The sequence below is a fragment of the Radiomyces spectabilis genome (genome assembly GCF_025331425.1).
Source record: "Radiomyces spectabilis strain NRRL 2753 chromosome Unknown BYT42scaffold_18, whole genome shotgun sequence".
Lineage (NCBI taxonomy): Eukaryota > Fungi > Mucoromycota > Mucoromycetes > Mucorales > Radiomycetaceae > Radiomyces > Radiomyces spectabilis.
Window position 1 is genome coordinate 482,542 of NW_026251943.1, and position 17,042 is coordinate 499,583.

At 44.3% G+C, this 17,042-nt stretch overlaps 7 protein-coding genes across 7 annotated transcripts; 4 read left to right on the plus strand and 3 right to left on the minus strand.

Moving 5' to 3' along the window:
- Positions 1-2,678, minus strand: BYT42DRAFT_608838 (OPT oligopeptide transporter protein-domain-containing protein). Its single transcript, XM_051571208.1, has 3 exons — positions 2,336-2,678; positions 1,755-2,270; positions 1-1,643 (listed from the first exon to the last, which is right to left on the minus strand). The coding sequence occupies exons 1-3, from the start codon at positions 2,529-2,531 to the stop codon at positions 250-252; spliced, it is 2,106 nt and encodes a 701-aa protein (XP_051418456.1). The 5' UTR covers positions 2,532-2,678; the 3' UTR covers positions 1-249.
- Positions 2,679-4,653: 1,975 nt separating this feature from the next.
- Positions 4,654-5,823, plus strand: BYT42DRAFT_618730 (uncharacterized protein; the record flags this gene model as incomplete). The annotated part of the gene is made up of 3 exons (XM_051572326.1): positions 4,654-5,161; positions 5,240-5,461; positions 5,525-5,823. The coding sequence occupies 3 exons, from the start codon at positions 4,654-4,656 to the stop codon at positions 5,821-5,823; spliced, it is 1,029 nt and encodes a 342-aa protein (XP_051418457.1).
- A 713-nt stretch (positions 5,824-6,536) lies between these two features.
- BYT42DRAFT_550216 (uncharacterized protein) lies at positions 6,537-7,781 on the plus strand (the record flags this gene model as incomplete). Its single annotated transcript, XM_051566118.1, has 3 exons — positions 6,537-7,357; positions 7,428-7,500; positions 7,572-7,781. The coding sequence occupies 3 exons, from the start codon at positions 6,537-6,539 to the stop codon at positions 7,779-7,781; spliced, it is 1,104 nt and encodes a 367-aa protein (XP_051418458.1).
- A 448-nt stretch (positions 7,782-8,229) lies between these two features.
- BYT42DRAFT_550217 (P-loop containing nucleoside triphosphate hydrolase protein) lies at positions 8,230-10,435 on the minus strand (the record flags this gene model as incomplete). Its single annotated transcript, XM_051566119.1, has 5 exons — positions 8,230-8,918; positions 8,986-9,936; positions 10,053-10,117; positions 10,185-10,246; positions 10,331-10,435. 5 exons carry the CDS (start codon positions 10,433-10,435, stop codon positions 8,230-8,232), a joined length of 1,872 nt encoding a protein of 623 aa, XP_051418459.1.
- Positions 10,436-10,627: 192 nt separating this feature from the next.
- Positions 10,628-11,639, minus strand: BYT42DRAFT_589637 (uncharacterized protein). The gene is made up of 2 exons (XM_051570402.1): positions 11,331-11,639; positions 10,628-11,267 (listed from the first exon to the last, which is right to left on the minus strand). The coding sequence occupies exons 1-2, from the start codon at positions 11,351-11,353 to the stop codon at positions 10,925-10,927; spliced, it is 366 nt and encodes a 121-aa protein (XP_051418460.1). The 5' UTR covers positions 11,354-11,639; the 3' UTR covers positions 10,628-10,924.
- Positions 11,640-13,003: 1,364 nt separating this feature from the next.
- On the plus strand, positions 13,004-13,440 carry BYT42DRAFT_161273 (uncharacterized protein). The gene has a single exon (XM_051562326.1). It carries the CDS (start codon positions 13,163-13,165, stop codon positions 13,391-13,393), a length of 231 nt encoding a protein of 76 aa, XP_051418462.1. The 5' UTR covers positions 13,004-13,162; the 3' UTR covers positions 13,394-13,440.
- Positions 13,004-16,269, plus strand: BYT42DRAFT_589640 (10 TM acyl transferase domain found in Cas1p-domain-containing protein). The gene is made up of 2 exons (XM_051570403.1): positions 13,004-14,239; positions 14,314-16,269. The coding sequence occupies exons 1-2, from the start codon at positions 13,387-13,389 to the stop codon at positions 15,897-15,899; spliced, it is 2,439 nt and encodes an 812-aa protein (XP_051418461.1). The 5' UTR covers positions 13,004-13,386; the 3' UTR covers positions 15,900-16,269.
- Positions 16,270-17,042: the final 773 nt, after the last annotated feature.

Consider the following 17,042-nt stretch of genomic DNA (forward strand, 5'->3'; position numbering starts at 1 on the left):
AACCGATTTCAAATCTATTATTTTTTAATGGGAGCAATTGAATGCATTATAAAAAGATAGAAAAACTATGTGGCGCAGACTTCATAACGTCTACTGTATGGTAAATTGTTAATAGGGATAAAAGAAAAAAGAGAAATAAAAAAGGTTTATAGAAAGGGACAAAGGGTAGTAAGCGGTGATGGTGAACGCATATATACACAAAAAAGCGCAGAGGGATAATAAAAAATAGAGAAAAAAAAAAGGAGGTTTTTAAGGGCAATTGTCGACCAACTTGTCAATGCAAGAAGCGACAATCACATTGCCCTCGACGTTGCCAATCTTCAAAGCAGCTTGCAAGATAGCCGAGATACCTTGACCAGCAATCATACCACCAGCAGCACTGTACATGAGATTGTCGTAGCTGTTGCGTGCGAATCGTTTCCAGATCTTGCCAAAGATCCAACCCAGGAGCATGGACAAAGGCACTTCGGGGCTGCTGTTGATCATGGCAATACCGATAGCGCTCATGGAAGGGAAGAAACGATGATACTTTTGAGGCAACAGGAAGTGACGGAAGAAAGGACCAATCACCGCCACCACAGCACACACTGCAGTGACAATGATACAAGCACGCGACAAAGGATCACCACCACCGGTCAAGAGCTGAGTCACCTTGAGCCAAGCAGTCACGGCAATAAGACCGAATTCACACTTTTCCTCGACACCCGGAACAGGAATGGACGTAATACAAGGATAAGCATCAGCGAAAAGAATAAACAGACCGACGGCGATACCAATAGCGAAGAAGGAAGCGATAAATTGAGCCCAGAACTGGGAACGAGGCGAAGCACCGACCAATTGACCCGTCTTCAAATCACCGACCATGTCGACAGCCTGAGAAGCGGCCGAAGCAGAAATGTTACCGGCCATCAAGTTGTTCTTTTGCACCTGTTGGAGCGAATCGGCCGGCATCTTGGCAAACACAAGCTGGGACATTTTACCAATACTACCGGTAGGATTGATATCCGTCTCACCAGCTGCTTGAATACCGACAAAGGCAAAGATAAAACCAAGAATAACTGCTACAATGGACTGGTACACGGGCATACCAAAGTATTCACCGCAAATAGCGCAAGTGAAGATAATGGAAATGAAGGTACCGAGAATCCACCACCAAGCAGGCACCAATTCGCTGTCGCTGAAGATTTCATCGGGATCACGCTCCATCTCGGTGTGCTTTCTGTCACCATTCTGATGACCCATCAGAGATCTGACCTTGTAGTAGCAATTGACAGAAGCATCACGAAGTCCGAGAATACCGCCCTTGATACCACGCCACAAGGTGTCGTAACGAACCAACATTTCCGCAAACGAGGAAATGACCATCAGAGCAATACCGGGCCACAAATAGAAGGATTGTGCAGTATCACCTTCATCTGTGAAACCATACGCTTTGACGAAATGACCTTGGACAACCATGACAGGACCGATCACTCCGTACAAAAGAAGGGTGGCAAGGAAGAATGTCACACATGTCGAACCGGGAGTCATGAGACCAGCACCCCAGAATGGGAAATCGAATTTGAAGTTCCATCCCCATGTGGCATCAGCACTGATCAAGGGAGTATAGCCTGCGGCGTTACCGATATACCAGAGAATGTGAACTAAGATGACATGGGAAAATGTTGTGTGAGTTGGAGCGGATCGGAAAAACAAGGAAAAAAAAAACATTTAAAAAAACGCGGCGGCGATCGAATCGGTGCCACAACACTTACGGGTATCAAAGAAAGGAACAAAATAGGCAATCAGGGTCCAAATGAATGAGATGGCGAACCAGAGAGCCATCCATTTGGCTTTCTTCATGGCTTCCTGTTCACCTTCGACGGAATTGTGGAGAGAGATAATGGTGGTGGCGGCGGCACGAGGGGTAGGGAAAGTCAAGTCCTGCTTGACAACGAAATGGTTACGAAGGGGAACGGCGAAGAACAGACCGTAGAATGCGGCGGCGATGGTGAAAAGGACCAAAGCGGCAGCGTCTTCACGAGGCGTGGTCATTAAACCCAATTTGTACATGGCAGGAATACCGGCCACAAAACCAGCGGAAAGACCACCGGCTGTGGTAGCGGCCGACTGAGCCGTACAATTTTCCTTGGGACCAAAGTAGCCTCCGCCCCATCGAGGAGGGAGGATTCTTGACATTGGTTTGAGGATGGCGAAAGAGAAAATGGCACCAAACAATGATGCACCGAATGTCCAACCAATTTTCAAGCCGAGGTAGGTGTTGGATGCAGCTAAAAAATAAGAATAGGCATGAATATCCATGGCACCCGTAATGGTATTACAAAACTGAACGTACCAACAACACAGCCAAGCAAGGCTCCAACAATGGAAGATCGCCATGTAAATTGACTTTCTTCAATGAAATTGACACCGAAAGGTTGATCGTCTTTGATCACGACTTGTTCTTGGTGGTCGACGACGTCTTCAGGCGTTGATCGCACTTCATATTCGATTTTTTCATCATTATAGCTGGCAGGATATTCTTCCTTCATGGTGAAAGAAGAAGAAGAAGAAACAGCAGAAGGAACCGGACGATGGGAAGGTGAAGGAAAAAAAGTTGCAGAGAAAAAAAAAAGGAAAAGAAAAGAAAACGGTTATATAAACAAATATATAAAAAAAAGAGAGTTTGTGTCAAATAGAAAAAAAGGCGGCAAAGTGCAGATTATATATACAAATGTATGCGCATGGATTCTGGTCCGACTTATCAGAAATCACAAAAAGGAGATCTTGAAGATGCCAAAAAATTGTGTGTCATTGCACCAATCAGCAACTGACGCCGTTTGATGGTAAAGACCGTCATGTGATAACGGGTGGTCAACCCATCTTGAAAAAGTAATTTTCGCACGATGGTGTGCGCAAAAAAAAAAAGGTGAAGCATCTGGATTTCCTTTTTTGGCTGTTCCCTAGCAAGGAAATTCTGACCGTTTATGGTATTTCCTCCGGTTATAGAAAAAATATTGAATACCCGAATTCGTACAAATTCTTTCAAAAGAGGATGGTATGGAAGGCAAAGAAAACCATTGGCAGCAACGCACACCATTTAGCCCAATTGAACGGGTGCTACCATAAGTGGACCGTGTTGCCAACGGTTACTTTACCCTTTCCAGCTTTCCTTCACCATGGCTCAATGGGAAACTGGTCGGTTTCCCTTTGATGACTCATTTTCCCAGTTCAACACGGTCCGCTATCTTCAAGTAAGAGGTTGGTTATCGGACCCTGGATTTCATGTCCCGGGTTCCACATTTGGCACATATTTCCCCTTCTCGTCCGATCATGTCACTCAAGGTTCGGTCCACGCATCACAAATACTGAAAAATATCCCACGCAGAACCGATCCATAATACCTCTTGAAAAAATCCCTCCTGGCTATATGCAGTAGTATTGGATCAATCTCATTTTAATCACCCAACTTTCTTGTCCTTTACTAAAATACTATATACTTCCATAAATGGCGATTGCCTTGTCTCGGATTCGCGTTCATTTGTCTTTCGGGATTTTAATGACTAAGAAAATTCAGGAAAATAGGGATTTCAGGATTCGTCAGGCCATTTCAACGTTTTGAGGGAGATCGAAACCATCCGAAAAAAAAAAAAAAAAAAAAAAATAAGGACGAACGACGCTAGTCCTATTGTCGCTAATTCGATTTGACACCGCCATGTGTGATTCGTGTTCGTTTGTGAAATTTCCTTTATCCGAAGAATTCATTATCTCTTTCCGGCACGGATTCGGAAGAAGAGTGGCATGTCGTGGAAATAATAACCATGTTTGTAGAAATTCGTCGATCGCATTTGTCTCGGTTAGTGTATTACCCTGTAGTAACAGGTAAATTTATCTTGTTACGGTAGTGTTTATCATTGCATTGCGTGAAAAAAACCAAAAACAAGACACCTGAGAATCGTAACGTGACGCCAATCGTAAAAACCGGGATCCAGTGATAAAACGTTGAACAATAAAAAAAAATTGTCGGCAACTCGGCACATGATCCTTGGGTAACTGAAATTTCCTTTTTAGATCGATTGATCGTATCTCGTTATCTTTTTCACTCTCCTTGGTTTCTACATCTATAATGTTTATATCGGTACCCAATCATATGAATGCTTTCGTGACAATACAACCACATGCATGAACGCTGATAGTTGGACTTGGGGAACACAGTGCTTCATTGACGTTGCCCAGCATTCCCAGCCTCTTTTCTTGTGACACGCCTCCTATTTTGTTTAAGGGTGCATTGACATTCATAACCAGAGTTATGAAGGATGGGTTACAATCTCTTCTTACATCCGCTGTTTCCACTGTCCGTGTCCTCGGTTCGAATTTCCCCTACCCTTACATAATGCGAGTATTGACAGCTTCGAGGGTATTGATGATTTTGAAAAACCATTGCTATAAGCATTGCACCTCAGGGCATCTATACAGAAAAATTTGATGGTGATTATAAGTATAGTGAACAGACGTACTGATTTTAATTGGTGAGTGTGCTCTTTAATCTGCAGGATTGTGACTGTCTTTTCTCCAAGGACGCCACCTGCAATGCGGCCTAATTTTTTTGATCGAGGCGTGGAAAGTGTTGGCTGGGAAAGATCCGATTACCTTCCTTTTTTTTCGATTGGGATCATGAGCGCTGAAGATAAAGAAAAGCAAGATTTGTTTGGATTGGAAGAAGAAGAAAGTGATGTCGACTCGACCGCTGAACAAGACGAAGTAGAAGATAGTCGTTTTAGTTCGCATCGATTACGATCACAAGCATTTGGCAGTGGTGGCGAAAGCGATTCGGACCTTGATGATGATTCCGACGCAGATCTTGAGCACGAGAACATGGGTGAATCGGGCGAAGAGTCCTCGGACGACGAAGGAACCGAGGAAAAAGCGGATGACGATGCATCAAAGACTAACGATGGACATGCTGACGAGACACAACCGGGAACGGCATCCAAAGATAAATCACGTAAAAAGAAAAAGGTCAAAAAACTGACCGCCGAAGAACTTGAAAAGTTTGAAGAGGAACAAAAGAAAACTGGTGTTTGTTATTTGTCTCGCATTCCTCCGTTTATGACCCCACACAAGCTACGTTCACTTCTCAGTCACTATGCGGAAATCGGCCGCATGTATCTTGCTCCTGAAGGTAAAATCAGCCTTTGCTAAGCCTAGGATCTTATAAAAAGTCGAGTATGGATATTGACGCGTGGTTGTAAATGAATAGATCCTAAAATTACAGCTCGGCGAAAGAAGTATACAAAGAATCGTAGTGTGAATTATACGGAAGGTTGGGTAGAATTCAAGGACAAGAAGCGAGCCAAGGCACTGGCTTTATTTTTGAATATGAAGCAAATCGGTGGACGTCGCAAAGATCGTTTTTACCATGAAATGTGGAACATTAAATATTTACCAAAGTTCAAATGGAATCACTTGAATGAACAGATGGGTAAGTTCAATTTTCCTTGAAGTGGCATGACTAAGTGAACTCACTTTCTTTTTTCTTGCATAGCCTATGAGAGAATGGCTCGTCAACAGCGACTCCAAGCCGAAATTGCGCAATCGAACCGCGAGAACAAGACATATATCCAGAATGTGGAACGGGCAAAGATGATCAATCGATTAGAAGAAAAGAAGCGAAAGCGTGGTGAAGAGGAGAAGGAACTTCGACGAACATTCAAGCAGCGTGCCTTTGTGGAGCGTGAGGTTGATGCCGATGCTTTAAAGCAACGTGGCAATGCCGGTAAAGAAGCCATGAATCGTGTGGATGCTGGTGTGAAGAACGTTCTCGGTCAAGTGTTTGGTAAATAGAATTGGAAAAAAAAATAACTAGATAGCATGTAGCATACCACATTCTTCTTTGTCCAGAGAAGGTGTCTTTTTTTTTACTCTCTTTTTCCCTTGTTTTTGGACATAGTTTTTCCCTTGATCAAAATATTCATGTTTTCCAAAATAAAGAAGTTTTCATTCAATCATTCTATGTAATGCGAGTGTGACAGAAATAGGGCTCACATGAACCAAGTCATTGAAATGTATCAGGGTTCAGTGAAATCAAAATCATCGAAAAAGATGGCATTATTTTTGATACAAGGAATAGCGTATTTGATGATTTTTATCAGTTAAATCCACCTATAACCGTAACTCAAATCGTTTATGGGTCAAAATAGGGTCTATTAAATCAATCTTTACGCATATAAAAAGATGATTGATTCAAAAGCAGGGATCACCTCTTTGTTTGAGGGGAGGGAGCATGGGAGAGAGGAAGAGGTCAACTGTGGTTGTAAATGACGCAAATTTTTCGTACACAGCCGCTGTGGAGTCAGTCATTCACCCAGCATCTTTCATTTCCCCAGCAGCCAAAAAAAAGAGGCGACTTCACTGGTTAAAAGTTGTCCGTTCATTGCTTACTGCTGCTAATGTCTTTTCAGTTACGTTTACTTTTACGACATGGAGCGCAGCCACGACGGTTGCCCTCGGTCCGGTTATTTTCCGGTGCAAGATTAGTCCAACAGTATCATCAACCCATGCCGGCACCAGTGCGCCCGCCTCCTGAGATGCCCAATCGAGCAGCAGAGTTTCGTTATTTTCGCCCCATAGCTTTTGGGCTCGCAGCTTCCGCAGGTATATACGTTACAGCGGCGGTCGTATACGATAATGAATCGCAGAAGAGTTGGCTTCGACTGCAATATATCCGTGATCGATTCCGACGTTGGTCCTTCAGAGGCGGTCAAGTAGACGAAGAAGGCCTCATGGCCGCTCTTTGGCGGGAAAAAAGAGACATGTTGGACGAGAAATCGCGGCTCTTCATGAGAAAAGTTCGACGAACTTTGGACAAGCTTGAACTACCCCCAGCACTTGACGATGCCATCACCATGTTAGCCGACAAGTATGCAGGCTTTTCAGAAGCAGACAAGACCATGGCAGCCCTCATTGCGATCAATCTCGCTGTCTTCTCACTGTGGCAAATACCAGCAATGGCACCATTCATGACACGTTGGTTTACGCATCACCCGGGCTCGGGACGATCCATCACCCTACTGACCAGTTGCTTTTCACACGCTTCGTTCTTCCATCTTGGTTTCAATATGCTTGGTCTTTGGTCGTTTGGCCCTCTGGTGTATGACGAACTCGGTAGAGAACAATTCCTGGCAATGTATCTCGGTACCGGCATTGGCGCCAATATAATCAGCCATATCGGTAATTTGAGGCTGCATCCTCGACGAATGCTGGCTCCCAGTCTTGGTGCGAGCGGGGCTCTCTATGGTTTACTGACAGCCACCGCCATCATTCATCCTCACGCCCAAGTGGCCATCGCCTTTCTGCCTTTTATACCTATCACCATAAGGTGGGTTGTTACTAAGAAATGTATACATTTCTTAAGGATATGTTGAACTAACATTTTTTTGAACCTCTAGCACCGCTGTGGGGGGTTTGATGACCATGGACGCTCTTGGCATTATCTGCGGATGGAGAGCCTTTGATCATTTTGTGAGTACCGCGTTTTTTATACATTAATAATTATGTGTGCCTTAATCATTCGTTGTTTTGTACGGTTTTAGGCTCATTTAGCTGGTGCAGGCATCGGTCTTGGTTATCTGACCTTTGGCGAGCAATACATGTGGCAACCATTGGTGAGAAAGATCCGTGAGATCCGAAGCAAACGTCGAGGAGGAGGAGGAGGAGGAAGCGGAGAGCCTCAACTACCTTTGGAAATGCAAGCCCGCTCTCGCTTCCCGTGGTGGTTCCGAGGCAATCCATCCAAAGAATAAGGCATCTTGCTATCCCATTCCGTCCATCATGTAGATTATCTGTAAATTATCCTAGACCTTCCCTTTTTTTTTCAAAAAAAGAAAAACTGTACTTATCCATTAGAAAATCTCTTTTTTTTTGCTAATTGGCAAACAAGGAAGGTAGCATAATATTGACAAGTGCGGAGTCAGAGGATATATTTATCTCCTATAGTGTAGTATAAACGACTGGTAAAAAGTAAAGAAAATGGAAAGGAAGGTCAAACTATCCATTCATGTGACAAAAGTAAGAAATGTATCAGAGAAAATTGCTGCAATTTTGCTGGCCGTTCGGATTCAGTGAATAGGATGGTCGGCAGCGGTGTGCGCGGTTGAGATATAAAGCGAGGAGGCTTCCTCTCTGGGGAATGATAAGAAATGTGGTCCCCTGGAAACATTGATTTCAGTAAAGAGAGCCCACCGTTTTTCTTCAAGGTGTGTCTATGGAGCGTGTTCGGGGAATCACGCGAGTAATCCGTCCCAAACATTTGGCTTTGCCTTCCACAAAGAGAATCTGAGCATCGGCATGGAGGTAGACAGGCTTGTAGAGGAAACGAAAGATGCATAGGGCATGGTGACCTGACGTGGCTGTATCGCCGTCCGTACTTTGGGTCCGTACATGGGACGATCTGGACGATTGCACAACATCTGTAGACGACGATCCGCTGTAAAAAGTCGGTGTAGAAAGCGAGGTATGCAAACCGGTCTCGGCCTTTTCGTTTTCTTTATGGGCAATGGAAATGCTGGTAATCTGTGCCCGTTGTCGGATTGATCCCATATGGATCATACCCGAGGTGCCTTTGGTGACGCCGGTGGGATGGTAGAGCACAATCATATCGGCCTCGAACTCGAAATAACTTTCCGGCGTATCCATGCCAAGTAACGTCATCCCTTTACTGACAGGCCAATGGACCAGATCAGGCGATTGGATGGCCAGCGTAGCCGTCTGACCACAGTGGATGTAATGGCACGGTACTCTGTGGCGATGGATCGACGATACTGTCACCCTAATAAAGTGACCTTTGGCATCCGGACCGAGATGGTAGGTGCGTTGCTCTTCAGGTTCCTTGATATTGATGCGTCCTTTGCGCAGCATGCCACCTATCACAATGCCCACATCTACCAACAGATTTTTTTTATCATTGGGACAGCTATCTAGATTCACATGGAATCATTCATATCGTACCTGGAAGGGAATAGACTTCTTCAATTTGGAATTCCACCGGTTCTTCCAGTAGTTGTTCGTGGGCTCGGGCAGGTTTTGGCAGCAAGTTGAAGAACTGTTCCACATGATGAATGTTGTCGCTCGAGACATTGGAAACAAGAAAGATGGGAACTTCAGGACCATGGCGGGCAAAATGCGGAGCACTGAGCATGACATCGTTTTTGGATCGAACAAACAATGGAATTTTCCTCATCCACGGCGCCTTTAACAGACCCAATAGCGATGTCAAGGTATGGCGCAATTGATCGGGCGTAGCGATATCGATCTTGGTAATTACCACAAAGACAGGCACATCCAACATCACGGCGAGCGACAAATGTTCACGAGTCATGTCTGATAATCCTGCTGTGGTGGCTGAAATAACGAGACAAGCGTAATCAGGAGCGTAGCCGGTAAGGCCGGCAATGGTGGTGCGCAAATATTTTGGATGGCCGCATGTGTCCAAAAAGGTGATGATTTTGCTGCTCAGCTCACAAATATGTTCCCAAGAACTGACATTGTTGGTGGTGTAGTTGATGGTGTTGCCTTCCGAATCGTAGCCCATGATCTCGTGCGCAATGGACGACGTCTTTCCTGATTCGATCTCGTGACGGTGCCGCAGCAAATTCAATCGTGCACGTCCTCGGCCATTATCGTTAATGCCATAAGTCAATCTTCCTAACAACGACGATTTACCAGCACCGTCCCCACCCACAATGGCAATCCGGATATCCGTGAATCTGTCCAACTTGTCGGACGGTCGCTTGCGTATTAATGCTTCAATCACCACATACCCTGGGGTGGGCTTTTTTCGCACCACTTTGGCTAAACGATCGAGCACAATCTCACGCACAATGGACACATCGGCATTCAGTGCGTCGGCCATCTTTCGCAGCGTTGCCAAGGAAGCAGACATGTCTTCTCGAGACAGACCTGAACACACACACCCAAAACAAAATTGTCAGCAAATCTCGATCTCTCTACTGTATCTCCCTATTTTCTCTGCCTTATTGTTTTTCGTGTTTTGTTCGAGGTTCTCTTGTACGTACCAATAAAAGTGCCGTCATCGTCGACCCCAATTTCATACATGGCTTCTCCGTCACCTTCTGATAACCTGTGAGAAAAGTCAGAAATGGCAACAGCAAGACAGATACAAGTGGTCAATTATAACAACCATTTACCTCCACTTCATTTGGGTAATCAATTGTTCTAATCGTTCAAAGGACGGATTGACCAGTTTTAACTGTTCAAAAGTAATTGGACGGGTTGAGTATGAATGGAGTTACACTCTCAAGTTATACACTGCGAAAAAAATAAAAATACCTACTTTGTATTCAATGTTGCCTTCGTCGTCGACTTCTGGCGGCAGAGCTCCTAACTCGGCACTTTTGTTCCAAAGTGAGTTTGACCAATCCCTGAAATCGTGACGCATACTAAGGGTGATGGGTGGAATGGTTGCAAGTCAGTTTCCTGAAGGTGCTGGTTTTTATGCACGTCGTCAAGGTGGGGAGACGGACTGCGGTCAAAATGCATACTTGTCGGAGTCAAATATCGATGGGGGTTATTGAGGGTCCGAAAAAGCAAAGCTAAAGAGAGACAAAGTGAGTCATTTTGTTTCAAATTCCCTAAAAAGTCGATATCGTCAACCGCCAGTAAGAGTAAAAAGTCGTTAATTTCTAAGCTGATATCGTGCAAAAGGAAAAAAAAATTCGGTGTCCAACAATAATGTCGGACTGATCCAGCAATCAAGCTGTATTCCGCCAAGTGAATAAATGTCGAAAACTAAAAAGGGAGCACTTGTTGTTAAGCACTTTTGTAAGCAAAAGGCTTAGCACAATGTCGGATAAACCTCTTAACAAAATGCTTAGGGAAAAGAAAAGCACACATTGGTAAAATAACTTCTGATTTTTGAGCTGATATTTCAAAGAAACATGATCGTTTGCGGTCTTGGGATGATGAAAAAATCCCTTCGAAGGCGGATTGTTGAGCGATGTCTGCCAGGCATTGCTAGATTTACAGACGGCCTGCAGATACGATCGAAAGTCTCAAGAACGCGACAAACGCGAGGCATATCCATGATGAGCTTAGTTAAATCATCCAAGCAGCTAGGGATCTTGACTTTCTCCAGCTCGTACATGACATAAAGGCCCATCGATGGCAAAACCAAACGTAGAATGTAACCATTCTTCCGATCTGCTGCAGGCCCAGTACACCTTCCATGCTTTGCGTATCGAGCGCATTCTTGCAGAACATGCCAACACGAAGTAGGTCCCCGACAAACTGAATAGTTGTTGCCGCCTTGGGTAGCTGACTTCGATTCTCCATAGCCATGGTGCGAGATCCATGTCATACCGACCAAAACGGCTTATACATATACCTGGTCGTTTTGGTTGATAGATCCGCATGTTGTCGAGCTTCCAAAGTCATTTCATTGATCCATCGGAGGTAGATGCCTCCGCCTGGATCATGAATAAACCTCAGTCAAGAATTGTGCTTCTTTTGTCCTTGCCCTTGTCCTTGCCTTTGTCCTTGTCCTGGCCCTTGTCTTGCCTTGTTCTTGCCTTGTTCTTGCTTAGCCTTGCCTTGTGAAATAACTTAACACTACCCCTTTGTCCAATTGCATTGACCCTCCGTAGCCTGTGCACAACAGGGAGATCCAAATCCAAAAGATGCGCAACGGTTGATAGCTGTCCCCATCAACATTGGAAGGCGTTTAATGCCATATTTTGTCTCATTCCAATTGATGATGGCAATGAGATTGTCATTGCTGAAATATGGTGCCAGATCTTCTGGGTACTGGTGTCGTGAGAAGAGCAAAATATGACTGGCAGCCATGGTGCAGTGGATGTGGTTTTCGAGTGACAACTTCCATTTGTGCTGAGGTAATAAAAGCTGCAGCTTATGGAATGCCATTGTTACATCGAAGTCTTGTACCAACAGATGATAACCGTGATCAAGAGACGGAAACGATAAGCATGATGGATCCAGCAATTCAGCAAGGACCTTGCTTGAGCGTCGTTTGTTAGACTGGTCTTGACTGCTGGAGCATGGTTGATCCCCTGTCGCTAGTTCTTCCTGTGGTGTGGCCGTTGATTCTTTTGGTAAGGTTTCTACATGGCTGGCATAATAGTGGGCCTTCAACTCGTCGATTTCCCTACAGTGAGGGATGCAGGTAGGGCAGCCGATGTGCCTGTGGGTTGGTAATCTTAACATAAGTATATTGTTCGTTATCATATCGTCTGATTCCTGTTATACGGGGTGGCAACTGCATATTGTGCTTCTCCATGTGTCGTCGAAGGGATTGTGGAGTGCTGTATGCTTTTTGACTTTCAAACACGGGTGAAAAACGTAACAAGTTTTTGTTTTACGCGCCATAGCATTCATCCCAGAAATGCCACAACTGGATAATGATGATGGCGATTGCGGTAGGCACGTACTTCAAAACAAGAATATACTTGAAAGAGGGAGAAATCAACCAAAACAGGTGATTCACCAAAAAAAAAAAGGAGCACTGTTGTCGATTTTCACAATGAAGTCGTTCAACAAAAATGTGTGCTCAACAAAGTGTTCCTCTTTTCATTATTCTTTTGTGCAGAGTAATTTTTTGCACATAAGCTCTTGTTTTAAACACATTCTTTTTGTCAAGGTACTCTGTTAAGCACTTGCACTACAAAACTATGCCATCGATTCCAGGCCGTGGTATAAACCTCAACTTATCAACCAATAGGAACGGGCTTTCGTGAATTTCTGACGAAAGGTGTTGTTGGATGGGCATGCGGTGTGTCCAAACTAATAAATTGAACGCAGCCACATTCTTGGACCTTTTTTTTTCTGACTGCGTTGTCCTTTTCCTTTAGACCAGGAACAACGGAGAAAAGCCATCTTCGTGAGAAAGAGGGTTATTTTTGGTCTTGTTGTTACACAATAAGGTTAAAAGGGAGATGGATCGACATGGTCGCTGTTTTTTTCAGCTAACAGATCGATCATGGTTTTGATTGGACAAAAACTTCATACTGCATTCATTCCAGACAAAAAAATTACGCTTCACTAATGAAAGTGCCAAAAGCCTGGTTTTTTTTCCCTTTCTTGTTAAGCGTGGAATCCTAGGTGCCTAGAACCGCTGTGTCCCTGCTTTTTGTATCCTTCCCTTCCTTTCATAATGGGCGCTCCCAGCAATGGTCTTGGCTTTTTCTCTTCTAGAACGGCCATTTTTGGTGTAGGCTTGACATTTACTCTAGTTCTCTTCACCATCTTGACCCGACTGTTTTACAGTAAGTGCTTTTATAAACGATCGCTAATTGTCGTAACAACCTTTTTCTTTTTTGGACTCATCACTCACCGTGGCAATCATCAGCTCCCCAGGATCCTACCCGATGTCAAAGTATGCTGAACTACGGATGGTGGCTGGACGATCGGTTTAGTGCCTGGCAACCATCCGCTTGTATGATGCATACATATCAACCCAAAGACACGGCCACTTGTCTTCAACACTCGCACATATTGTATATCGGCGATTCCACAGTCAGACAGCAATACTTTGCATTGGCGAAAATGATGCGTCCTGACATTGACCTGGAAGGCGAACGACACAGCGATCGCCATTTCACCTTAGAAGAACATCATCTCAATCTGGATTTCTGGTGGGATCCTTACTTGAATTCATCCGCCACTATTGACTTGCTCAAAGCACAAGGATCCGATCGTCGACCTAGTTTGCTTGTCATGGGCACGGGCATGTGGCATATGCGTTACCTGGGCAAGGAATTTATGGAAGATTATCGGGATGCCATTGATCGCGTATTTGACGCCGTGCAGCGATCCAGCCGTGTAGCCGACGCTGTCATGTTAGCTCCCGTAGAAATGCCTCAGTTCGATATGCTTTCACCCGAACGACTACGATTAATTACCGAGGCCAAGATCAAAAGAATGAACGACTATATCTATGAAAAGGAGCAACTCGCTTCTCCTCTTACCCCATTTGCCGTCCCTTTTGTATGGAATCTGATTACGACCGAATCTACGAATATGACAGAGGATGGCCTTCACTACTCGGAACCGGTGACGCAAATGCAGGTTCAGATGGCACTCAACTATCGCTGTAATGACCATTTGCCCAAGGCGTTCCCCATGGCCACCACCTGCTGTTCCAGCTATCCTTTACCAAAATGGTACCAAAACATCTTTTTCCTGCTCTTTCTCCTGTGGGCTCCCATCGGTTTCTATGTTACCGAATCAAGTAAGTACAGATACATTATTATCATCACGGAGTTGCAAGAAATACTCACCTGTTGCTATTTTGATGTTGTAAAGAAGCCATGGCCCAATTCTTACGCCGTTGGTATCCGTCCGAATCTGTTCTGAATGCTGTCTTTATCTTTGGCCTGGGAGTGATTTACATGTATTTTGGCGACCGAACCCACATCTTTGCAAAGGCCCACAAACATTTCGATCCCTTTCAATTTGGCATTCTCATGACAGCTGTGGCTGTGGCTGGGGTGGCGACACTGCGGATCAAGAAGGAGAAGGATAAAGGGTTCCTCAACCGAGATCAAACCGATGAGTGGAAAGGATGGATGCAGATCATCATTCTCGTGTACCACTTTACTGGGGCTTCAGGGACGTCGGGAATCTACAACGCGGTTCGATGCCTTGTCGCAGCATATCTGTTCCAAACGGGTTACGGCCATTTCTTCTTCTTTTACAAAAAGGCCGACTTTGGTCTGGCTCGCGTGCTCAATGTGATGGTACGGCTCAACATGCTAACGTTTGTCCTTCAGTATCTGATGGATACGGATTATCTGAGCTACTACTTTACCCCTTTGGTTTCATTCTGGTTCTTTGTCATTTGGATCACCATGTATGTTTATCACTCGGCGAATCAACATACCGGTTTTATGCTGGCCAAGATTGGTGTCGCTTCCATTCTCACTGCGGCCTTGATCCATCTCCCGGGGGTACTCGAAACAGTCTTTGATGTGTTGGAATATTTGTTCAACGTTCACTGGAATGTTTCGGAATGGCGGTTCCGGCTGGGTCTCGATGCATACATTGTGTATGTCGGTATGCTGAGCGCTTTGGCGTATATCAAGTGTATGGAGCAAAAGTGGACCGAACGCAGCATGTGGCCCTTAGTCAAGAAGTCAGCCATAGGAGGTTCGATCGTTGTCATGATTTGGTACTTTTGGTTTGAGCAATCGCGACCGAATAAGCTGGTGTATAATCAGTATCATCCTTATATTTCGTGGCTACCGATCCTTGCCTTTGTTATACTACGAAACGCGACGGTTGGATTACGCAATACGTCGTCGCGGTTCTTCATTTTCTTTGGCAAGATTTCGTTGGAAACGTTTATTGGTCAATTTCACATGTGGCTCGCTGGCGATACCAAAGGATTACTGGTGGTGCTGATGAATCCAGCATGGAATCGCGGGCTTGGCTGGTGGTTGAATTTGACACTGTCGAGCCTCGTGTTTGTTTTCATTTGTTATTACCTCAGTCAAGCCACGGCGGAATTAACGCAATGGATATGCTCCAACACCATTCCTCCCTCCCCAGGTTCACGTTCCCAGACCTCACCACCATCGTCGTTGCAAGTGGGCGGATATCAGCCGGTTCCCCTGTTACCCACCAACAATCAAGACACCATCAATCAGTCACCTCCCGATACAGCCATTTCACTTGACCAACTCAACGTACCATCCCAAAAGTCCTCTTCCTCCTCACCCTCATCCCACGAAACCACTGCTCTGGGCCCCGAATCTTCCTCCAACGCCGATGCAGATGCACACCACCAAGCGCCACACAAACCATCTCTGCTTAAACAAGTTTTCACGGATGGTCGTGTCAAAGTGGGTTTATTTATTCTTTCTGTGGGTATCCTGAATCACTTCTGTTAGAGCCTTGAACGAAAATTCCTTTTCTCTCTCCTCCATGTAATAAAGTAATAACTACCATCAATTCCCTTTATCAAAGAATTCTTTACATCTAAATTATCCATCTGCTGTTACTTTACTTGGAGTTGAATAGCGAATAACGCTTACTGAGCCGTTCATTTTTCAGGCAAGGATTATCGCCGCGCCAAAAAGCTTTTTTTTCCGGTCATCATGCTCAAATTTTCCAAGCTTCGGCTGGTAGCGAGAATCTCATACACGGGGCACACATGCTAGTGTATTTTTTCCAGTAACCTTAAAAAGAAGGCCCTAGTGCTGTGACGCAGAGAATAAATTCAGGGTAATACAATTGGTTGATTCATGTCATCATATAAACATCATTTTGCTTCCTGAAATGCGGTATGCAAGTGGCTGTAAGATTTTTTTTTGATCTGAGAATGTGAATGGGGATTGTTCATAATTTAGAACAATTCAGTTTTATTCATAGCAACTATGCCACATGAATCATTGGTAATCAACCGGTTCTCTTGACAAATCTTAACCATTCGGTTTGCCGTCACCAGAAATACAATATAAAAAGCCTTTTTTTTATTACTATCTGTTCAACTGGAAAAAAAAAAAAAAAGGTTTACCAAATTTCTTTTTTTTCTCTTTAGGCCAAAAAGGAAACGACGGTTTCATTCCGCACGATAAAACTTGTATAACGAATGGAAATTTGAAGAAGCAAAACATAAAGTATTGCAACCATAAAAATATTGACGTGGGTCAGATATTTTTCAAGATAAACAAATGGATCGAGATCATCTTTGAGTCATTCCCGTTCTCAAAAAGATTTGTTTACTGCAAGAATAGAATCGGTCTCAATAAGCTTTAGGAAAATCGATGTCAATACATCAATGCATGTCACACCAAACACGGATTGCTTTTTTTGAGCATAGGCCAGACAAACTGGACATGCTTTGACAACAAACATACGACCCACATCCTATCGCATTGCATCTTTTTTGGGTGATAATGAGAGTCAATATGAAATCATCCACTTCAACTATATTAATACTCTCGGCATTATGACAAATCACAGAAAGACTCATGATGAGAATTCGGTGCTTTACAGTGTTTCTTTCACCGTTCCCATCTAATAAGGGAATA